General features: G+C 51.4%; 1 protein-coding gene across 1 annotated transcript in view; it reads right to left on the reverse strand.

Moving 5' to 3' along the window:
* Positions 1-1,893: 1,893 nt before the first annotated feature.
* Pfas (phosphoribosylformylglycinamidine synthase) overlaps positions 1,894-9,709 on the reverse strand; it is a 17,987-nt gene continuing 10,171 nt past the window's right edge. Inside the window, exons 10-24 of the mRNA XM_013013117.1 lie at positions 9,421-9,482; positions 9,049-9,210; positions 8,640-8,765; positions 8,364-8,495; positions 7,855-8,085; positions 7,518-7,698; positions 7,345-7,428; positions 6,992-7,147; positions 6,706-6,825; positions 6,290-6,435; positions 5,955-6,162; positions 5,747-5,859; positions 5,546-5,660; positions 3,388-3,711; positions 1,894-3,292 (exon numbers count right to left, since the gene is read on the reverse strand). Coding sequence (XP_012868571.1) covers positions 2,982-3,292; positions 3,388-3,711; positions 5,546-5,660; positions 5,747-5,859; positions 5,955-6,162; positions 6,290-6,435; positions 6,706-6,825; positions 6,992-7,147; positions 7,345-7,428; positions 7,518-7,698; positions 7,855-8,085; positions 8,364-8,495; positions 8,640-8,765; positions 9,049-9,210; positions 9,421-9,482 — 2,471 coding nt within the window. The 3' untranslated portion in view covers positions 1,894-2,981. The remainder of the gene's footprint in view (positions 3,293-3,387; positions 3,712-5,545; positions 5,661-5,746; positions 5,860-5,954; positions 6,163-6,289; positions 6,436-6,705; positions 6,826-6,991; positions 7,148-7,344; positions 7,429-7,517; positions 7,699-7,854; positions 8,086-8,363; positions 8,496-8,639; positions 8,766-9,048; positions 9,211-9,420; positions 9,483-9,709) is intronic.

Genomic DNA, 9,709 nt, shown 5'->3' on the forward strand with positions numbered 1-9,709 from the left:
TCAGCTCAAGGCTAGCGCTCTACCACTTGAGCCACAGCGCCACTTCCAGCTTTTTTCTTTTTGCTTACGTGGTGCTGAGGAATCGAACCCAGGGCCTTAGGCATGCAAGGCAAGCGTTCTAGCACTGAGCCACCTTCCCAGCCCACATCTGGCTTTTTTTTGAACAGTTTATTCCAGTCTCATGGATTTAACTGCTCAGGCTAGCACTGAACCTTGATCCTTAGATCTGTCTCCCAAATAGGAATACAGGCATGAGCCACCAATGCCTGGCTCAGTTCTGCTTTTTGCTGGTTATTTTGGAAATGGAGTCTTGTAGAATTTTTTGTACAGCCTGGCTTCAAACTATGATCCTCCAGATTTCAAGCCTCCTGAGTAGCTAGAATTATAGGGCTAGTATTATATAGTAGCTAGAATTATACCCAGCTCTCAGCTAGAGATGAGGATGTTACTACCTTTCCTTGAGGTGGCCTCTATCTTATGATCTCCTGTATCCAATTACTTAGTATCTAAGGTCTAAGTGTGTACCACAAGGCCTTGGTTGTTGTCTGTGAGCACAACCCTAGTGAACATCTTGGATGTTCTGTAGCCACAGAGGGTTATCAGATATTGGAGACCAATTGGCAATCTCTTCTGCAGGGAGAAATGTGGAAGTCAGTAGCATTGAGGAGTGAAGATTGTGTAATAGAATGGCAATGAGCCTCTGGGCAAGGTTTTCTTTGAAGAGGGTAGAAGAGTTTGCAGTGGTAGCCCAGGGAGTCGCAGCACCAGCTCCCCAGTGATGTTGAAGTATGACGTTATCAAATTAAAATCCCTACTTGGAAGCAGAGGAAGGGAAAAGCTCCCTCCCCTAAGTGACTTGCTAGGGTCTCAGGTGGGGAAGAGAAGAACTGGGCCAAGGACAGAACTATATGGATACTAGCTGAGAATATTATTTACCAAACCAAAAACTACCTCCAAAATTTTGAGGACAGGGACTGGTGGTCATGACTGTAGTCCTAGCTACTCTGAAGGCTGACATTAGGAGGATCAAGGTTCAAAGCTCAAAGTCAGCCAGGGCAAAAAGTTCGAGACCCCCCCTCCATCTCCATCAATAGTAAGGATAGTTATATGTGCCTATCATTCCAGCTATAAGGAAGGCTGAGATTGGGAGGATCACAGTTCTAGGCCAACTCAGGCATGAAGTTCACAAGACCCCACCTCAACAAAAGCTAGGAGTGGTGGTATATGCGTTATCCCAGCTATAGTAAAAAGTATCAACAGGAGGATCACTGGCAAGGTTGTCCTGAGGAAAAAGTGAGACCTGTGTCAAAAATAAACACAGCAAGGTAGGCCCTGGTGGTGCACACCCATAATCCTAACTACTCAGGAAGCTGAGATCCAGAGGGCCGCAATTCAAGACCAGTCCAGAAAAGCCCATGACTCCATCTCCAAAATAATCTGCAAAAAGCAGGCCTGGAGGCATGGCCCAAATGTTAAAGCATCAGTCAAGGTAAGCCAATCCAGCCTACAGAGCAGGCACCTACAATATGACACATTGTCCATCATTTTTTTCTTTTCCTAAAGGCTCCCTCTACCCGCTGTACCATGCTTTCAGGGATATAAGATTACAGGCTTCAGCAGGGCACCGATGGCTCATGCCTGCAATCCTAGCTACTCAGGAGCTTGAGATCTAAGAATCAACGTTCAAAGCCAGCCTGGGTAGGAAAGTCCATGAGACTCGTATCCCCAATTAACCACCAGAAAACCATAAGCGGAGTGGTAGCACAAGTGGTAGAGTGCTAGCCTTGAGCTGAAGAGCTCAGAGACACCACCCAGGCCCAGAGTTCAAGCCCTACAACTGACAAAAATAATAATAATAATAATAAAAATTAAAAATTACCAGCTTCATTTTTTAGGAAAAAAATTCTTTAATCAACATGTCCTAACTTTTTTTGAAAGAGTCAACCAATTCAACTCGAACAATGTAGCAGTCCTGAGGAAGTGACCTCGGTACATCTTTGTGAGCAAAGGAAACAAGAAATGATGAAGGACAACTGCCAGCAAGAGCAGCTGCTTCCAGGAAGTGTGACCTCCTGGTGGTAGGAAGCAGCTGTTCCTTAGAAATTCAGCAGTATAATTACCCATAAGCCTTCCTTTGTTAGAAAGGGGAAGAGGAACTATCAAGTACTTTGCTAAATTTACATGAGAGCTCATAATACATATTAAAGGTCCAACACCGGCTTGGCTCAGTGGTGTTATTTTAAATTCAGGTGCATCACTGCTTAGTACCATAGCTAATCTAGAAACATTAATGAACTGAAGAAGATAGGACAAACAAATTCCAGGAATATGCACTTCAGAGGCAGGCCCCAGGATGTCTCTGAGACATGGCCTAAAATCCCATCACGAGAAAATCCTGCAAGCAACTTCCTCACCTCTACCACTATACATTTTGCTGATTCCACAAGGGCAGATTTGCATATGCCCTCCACACTTTAAACCCCAATGAGAAAAGGGGGACATAATACCAGGTGTGGCATAGGCCCAATAAGCTGAGGCAGGAAGGAAATTCCAAGCTGCCTGGGTTACAGAGTAAGATCCTGTTTTAAACAATTTTTAAAAAAAGAAAGAAAGAAAGAAAAATAGATGGGGGGGGGGGGGGGGAGAGGAGTCAGGGACCTAAAACATCTCTTAGAGCCCAAATGAGGGAAGTAAGACACAATGTGGTAATTTCTGGAGAGTGAAGGGGGACCAGCAAAATTACCTCCAACTCTTGTCTTATTAGCTACAGGCTGTTTCCTGGGGCTGGAAGGAGGCAAACCAGGTTAGGAAACAGAATAGAGAACAGGTTAACAGATGCAGATTAACAACTGAGCTACTATGGGCATTTTGGTCCTTGCTCATGCAGGAGGCAAGCCTGTGGGGTGCTCTTGAAGGCGATGAAGGAGAGGGCAGCAGGCGCTTGGAAGACACGCTGTGGGCCGGGGTCGCCGCCAGCCTGCTCAGCAGCGCTGCTCCAGGGTCCAGTTCCGGGCATTGATGAAAAGCTGGAGCCAGGGGGAAGCGGGGAGGGTGTTGAACGGAGGGGGTCTCCATGCCCACTGCCAAGGCCGCACAGCCCTCTCAGGGTGTGGCATGAGCGCCAGGTGCCGGCCATCCTGGGAGCAGACGCCAGCCACGCCCCCTGGCGACCCATTGGGATTCAGGGGGTACTGTTCTGTGGGGTTCCCGTCATCATCTGCCCAATGGAGGGGAGCCAAGCCTTTGGCCTCAATCTGGGCTTGGAGTTCCAGAGAAGAAAATGCCATGTAACCTGGAAGGAAACGATGGTGAAAGCCAAGTTCCTTCGGGCCCCGCCCCCCCAACCTTGGGGCACCCCTCCCACCCCCGGGTCTTCTCGGGTCTCACCTTCACCATGGGCACTCCACACTGGCAGCACAGCCCCCTCCATCCCTCTCAGCATCAAGGCAGGACCCGGCCCCACACGCACACTGGCCCATCGAGACTCAAAACGCCCAGACAGGTTGTGGCGAAGCAGAAGGCCAGGCTGGGCTGGCCAGGAATCATGGTCCTTCTCCGCTGCCTCTTCACTGGGGTTGCCTCCTACCCAGCCTAGCAGAGCCAGCAGCTGGCAGCCATTGCACACGCCTAGGCTGAAGGTGTCTGGCCGCTTCCTGAAGCGCGACAGCTCAGCCCTGGCCTGAGGATTAAAGGTTACCGCAGCTGCCCATCCTAGGAGAAACATGAAGGTTGACGTGAGAAAAGGGGAAATGAAGAATGAAGGGGGACAGCTGCTCCTTCCTGCCTGCAAGCCTGCCCTCTCTGTGAAGTCTGGGAATGCTCAAGGGAAGAAATGGTCTTATTTGCTTTAGGTACTACTATTCTCTTTTTTCTGGTGAACCTGATTTTGAACTCAGGACCTTGTCCTGGCCAGGAAGGTGCTCTATCGCTTGAGCTATGTCCCCAGCCCTTTTGGCTTTAGGTATTTGGGGGATTTGGTCAGCATTTTTGCCCAAGCCAGCCGTGACCTCATCCTTCTATTTGCTCCTCCCTGGTAGCTGGGATGATAGGGTACACCACCCTGCCCAGCCTATTGGTTGTGATTGGGGGGGGGGGTTATCTTCCCAACTTTTCCCATGCTGGCATCAATTGGTGATCCTCCTGATCTGTCTCCCAAGTAGCTGGGATTACAGGAGTGAGCTACCATGCTCAGCCCTATCATTTTTTTTTAAGTAGTACTGAGGTTTGAACTCAACCTAGCACTCAAGTACTCTACTACTTGAGCTATACCCTATGCCCTCCTCATCTGTTTTAATTAGCTCTCACTAATGCCAAAAGCAGCCCATGATTTTCTTTTTTGCTGACCATAGGCACATTAAAAAAAAAATTTCCTGTTGGTGCCAATGGCTCCTGCCTGTAATCCAATCCTAGCTACTCGGGAGGCTGATATCTAATGATGACAGTTCAAAGCCAACCTGTGCAAGAAAGTGTGTGAGACTAATTTCTAATTAACCAAAAAAAAAAAAAAACTGGAAGTGGAGCTGTGGCTCAAGGGCTAGAGCACTAGCCTTGAGCAAAAGAAGCTCAGGGACAATGCCCAGGCCCTGAGTTCAAGCTCCCAGACCAACACACACAAATACACACAAAGTTTAGTTACCTAACAACTAAAAATAAGATTTGGGAGTGGTGGTGACAATGATCAAGATATATTGCATACATGAACTGACATGTCCAACTGAAAAACCCTTTTGTACAATGATTTAGAGATAATTTTAAAAATAATTTATTATTTATTTTTGTCAGTTGTGGGCTTGAACTCAGGGCCTAGACACTGTGCCTGAGCCTCTGTGTGGTCAAGGCTAGTGCTCCACCACTTGAGCCACAGCACCACTTTGGGTTTTTGAGTGGGTAATTGGAGGTAAGAGTCTCACAGGGACTTTGAACTGCAATTCTGAGAGCTAGGATTACAGGCATGAGCCACTGGCACCCAGATAAAAAACTAATTTTAAAGACTAAAAAACAAATAAAAATGAGATTTGGCCTGAAGATGCATGTACTCAGGGGTAGAGTGCTTACCTACCATGCATAAAAAACTCTGGGTTCAAACTCTTAACACCATGTAGGACGAAACAAAAAAACCCACTATATTTTCACTTGTCTCAAAACACCAAAAATCTGGCCTTAGCTGGGCATGGTAGGGATGCCTGTAATTTTAGCACTTGGGAGACTGAGATGGGAAGATTCAGAGTTTAAGGTTGGTCTGGGCTACAAGGCAACACCCTACCTCAAGAACTCCAAGATCTGAGCATGCGCAGCCATCTTCCCCACAAGACTGTCTGCTCAAGCTGGGTGGCAGCTGCCCCTTTAGATAGGACATGCACCCTCGAAGTTGGCATAGCCCCACCCAGCCCACCCACCTCAGCTTTCTGCCAGTATCTGACCTTGAGCCAGATTGCTCACTCTTCTCTGGCTCTGTAGAGGTAACAAGCCAATTCCTAGCCCAGAAGAGGGCCAAGGTACCTCCTCAGTTCTATGTACATGGAGCTGCAGCAGTCTGCACACTAACCTTTGGCAGAGCCTAGGACATCTGCGTAGCTAAAGCCACCCACGAAGGCCACACCAGTGAACGTGTCTAGCCCAATGGCCCCACAGCAGAGGTCCTGCATGGTCACATCCCACACCTAGCAGGACAGGGAGAAAGTCAGAAGAGCCACAGGCCAAGGCTGCTGAGGCAAGGCCCCCAGCCCTGGCCAGCCACCTTGCTCACCTCAAACCCAGCCAAATGGAAGGCATCAGCCATCTCCCGGTCTCCATTACTGCCTTCTTCTCGCAAGATGGCAACTCGGGGGGTGGGACCACCTGGAAGAAGTGATTTTGGACCTGAGGGTTATTTCCCCAAACAACTTCTCCAGGGCTGGCCCAGGCATCCAGGCTTCTCACTCCATGCTCCAAGCCCAAGCAAGCCAAGCCCTTACCTGGCTCCCTAGGCACGGAGGCTATGGGGAAGGTGGGAGGCAGGCAGTAGTTAGGCCCCATCCGCTCCCTCAAGCCCCGCTCCTCCTCTGCTACACAGTGTGGCTCTGCCTGCAGCCTGTCTAGCTGGAAACTGGTCTCCTCCCAGAGGGCTCGCAGCTGCCCAACAGATTCCTCCACAACTACATCCCCATTCACTGACACCCGGACCTGGAGAGGGGACAATAATCAATCAAGGGCTAGAAGAAAGAACCATCCCTCCATGGCCGACACGGTGGCCCAAGGCTTCCTAACTCCCAGCTTCCCATGGGCACTGCTCTCTCCCTGGCTTCCTCACCATGGCCTGAGGTCCAGGCGCCCCTGTGTGGCCCAGCTCCAGGCAGTGCAGGCCAGCGCTCCAGTACCGCTTCAGCACTCCAGCCACGTCTGGCTCCTGCACCTCCAGCACTAGGCCAGGCTCCTCAGCAAACAGCACTGTCAGCGCTGAGGGAGCAAGGTGGGTGAGTCAAGGGGACAAGGGTACTGCCAAGACTCAGGGTGGGACGAAGAACTGGAAGATGGGACTAGGAGTTGTGCCAGGGACTGTGGGAAGTCTGAGAGGGCTGTAGTCCGAAACAGAGTGCCACTGGGTAGATGTGGAGGGAAGACAGGGAAGACTCAGCAAACAAGCCAGAGATATTCTATTCTTTACCAGATGGGGTCTGCAGGGTGGGAAAGGCAGTTAAGGCCTAAGAGAGACCCTCAGTATCTTACCATCGACTCCTGGGGCAGGCACATCGACCTCTATCCCACAATTCCCAGCAAAGGCCATCTCTAGCAGGCAGGTGATGAGACCTCCGTCACTGACATCATGACCCGAGCAGAGGCTGCGATCTAGAGGAAGAAGACACTCAGCTCCACACACTGCTAACCAGCTGGGGAGAAGGGGGGAGAAGGCAGGCATACACAGAACTAGGGGTAAGGCCTGAATTGCTCTCGCTCCATACTAGCTCTCTCAGCTTGTGAATCACTATCACCACACACACCCAGGCTCACTCACCTCTCAGCAAGTCCTGGGTGATGCCAAAGGATAGTACCAAGTTCTCAGGAAAGTCCAGATCGGGAGGACGGTCCCCAAGCTGGGAGAAGCACTGGGCCAGAGCTGTGCCCCCAAGGCGGTGGTGCCCAGGGCTTAGAGGCACATAGAGGAGATGGCCTGGGGAGAAGGCATGGGGTACAGGGACAGGAAGATCCATCGTTAAAGCATTTGCAGCCTTACATAATGCCTCCGACTGCCAGTGCCAGAAAGTGACGGCCTGGTGCCGAGAAGATGGTGCCTAGGGCTCACAAGGCCGAGGATGGTTTCAAACAATGCAGGGAAGGGAATGAGCAGGGAAGGGAATGCATACATACCTCTTCCCCGAGGATGCTTGAGGTCAGGGGTCACGGTGGCTGTGATGTCTGGACAGACAGCGTAGGCTGAGATAACCAGGGACCCTGTAAAAATAACAAGGGAAGAGGATGGAACTAAACACGACATCAGCCCCATAACCTTCTCCTTCCCTCTTGGGAGCGCCACGCCTTACCAGGAGCCTGCACAGTCTCCGTGCCAACCCGGGCAGCCATGCTGAGGGAATCCTTGCCACCGTCCACCGCCACACCCAGCGCTGCCATCACTGCCACCATTGCCTCGCAGGCATCAGCCAGAGCTGCACCCTCCCCTGGGAGCTTGGCTGCCCACATCCAGTTCCCACTGCATTTCACATCCTGGGAACAGTGATGTCGGCATTAGCAAAGAGAGATACACAGAGTCTGGGAGCTTAAGAGCTTAAAAGAAAAATGACAGAGCAAGAAGGAGAACAAGCCACTGATGGTGAAATAGTTAAAAGGCCAGGCTGAAGCAGAAGCTTCAGGGAGACTCACCTGGAGATCGGTGACTAGAGCAAACACCAGATTGGTGAGGGCTTCAGACACAGCCAGCCTGGCAGCAACCTTGGGGTCCAGCAGGCTCTTCACTGGCTGCTCTCCCAGAGCAGTGGCAGCCCCTATGAGCTCCTGGTGACTTAGAGCCACAACAGCCACGTCAGCCAGAGGAGTCTGAAGGGGCCCTACACACTGCTGCTGGGCTACGAGGCCACCTACAGAGCGGTCAACCTGTGGACCCAGGGACAGTTGGCAAGAGGGTAAAGGGACAGGGAGATGACACAGGTTGGTGGGAGATCTGGCTTGCCCCAACTTGTAGGAAAGCGCATGCAGAGGATGAACAGCAAGGAGACCAGGCCATGAGAGAGGGTATCTTGTCCCTGCCACGTACCTCCCTGCCCTCAGGCCTAGAGCCCTCTACCTGAGTCCCTGCTGGGGGAGGGGGGGGGATGCCAGGGAGGACATAAGCAGAAGGAAGGATGTAGGGGTCTTAGTAGGGCATGGGAAACCTTGTTGGTGAGGTAGCGCTTGCTGGCCACAGCAGGCAGCCTTAGAACTCTCTCAAGAGCCTGGCGCACACTCAGCCCAGGTGGCAAGGATAGAGGCTGTAGCAGAGGAGGGTTCCTCTTGAGGAAGAATTCCTGTGATGGAAACAGCAACTGGGATGTTGGAGAATCCAAGTATGGAGACACACAGGTGACAAAGCACCTGTGTATAGGGTGGGGTTGGGGGGGCCTTGGAAGATGGCCATAGGGAAAACACATTTCCATCTCTATTCCGCGTACCTTCTGAGGCATCTTGCCCAGCACCCATTCTAGTTCCAGGTCCACAGGGGTTGGAGGAGGCCTTGGGGGAACATCTCCCTGGCCATTTCTTCCCAAAGGACACTCACGATCATCCACCAGCACTATCTATGGACCAGAAGGAATGAGACTACAAATATAGCAAGGAATAACACACGCACACGCACACACACACGCGTGCACGCGCTCGCGCACATATACACACACACACACGTCAGGACAGACATGCTCCCTCCGCCCTTTGTTTGGCTTCCTCTGCAGAATCCCACCTTCTCTCTCCTGCCTACGTCTATTCCCATATCTATTTGCCATATCACCATCCTCTTCTCTTCTCCCTCCCTTGGCCTTCCAGACAACTCAAGCCTGCCTACAAGTTTTGTTCCCAACTTACCCTCTTGTCTCCGGTAATAGTACCCACAAAGCAGGCGGGGCAGCGTTCCCGGGCACTGACACGACTCAGGAAGTCCCGGTGGCAGGATCTCAGCAAAAGTGCATTTGACTCCTGGTACTCAGCCCCCCAGATTTCCAGGGCATTCAGGGTTGGGTCACCCAGCTGCACAGCCACGAAGGACGGAAGGAAGGACGGAAGGACGGAAGGACGGAAGGAAGGAAGGAAGGAAGGAAGGAAGGAAGGAAGGAAGGAAGGAAGGAAGGAAGGAAGGAAGGAAGGAAGGAGAAAGGTCAGTGGGCACTGCCATGCTTCACATGGGAATGGAAGGAAGACAGGGAAGGCCAGGTGCTGGGGAGGTAGGAAGACACTCACCTGGAAGCAGCTTGTGTAAATGACAGCTCCCGCAGGGTCACTCAGCTCCTTCAGAACATTGCCTAATGAGAGGATTGCAAGAAGGGATGGTGGTGACCAGGTCATGGTTAGTTCCATGTAAACAAAGGACTCTCAGGGCTGGGAAGTATGGCTCAGTGGTAGAGCGCTTGCCTTGCATGCATGAGGCCCTGGGTTCGATTCCTCAATACCACATAAGCAAAAAGAAAAAAGCCAGAAGTGGCGCTGTGGATCAAGTGGTAGAGTGCTAGGTTTGAGCTGAAGAGCTGAG

The sequence above is a fragment of the Dipodomys ordii genome, unplaced genomic scaffold (assembly GCF_000151885.1).
Source record: "Dipodomys ordii isolate 6190 unplaced genomic scaffold, Dord_2.0 Scaffold19, whole genome shotgun sequence".
Classification (NCBI taxonomy): domain Eukaryota; kingdom Metazoa; phylum Chordata; class Mammalia; order Rodentia; family Heteromyidae; genus Dipodomys; species Dipodomys ordii.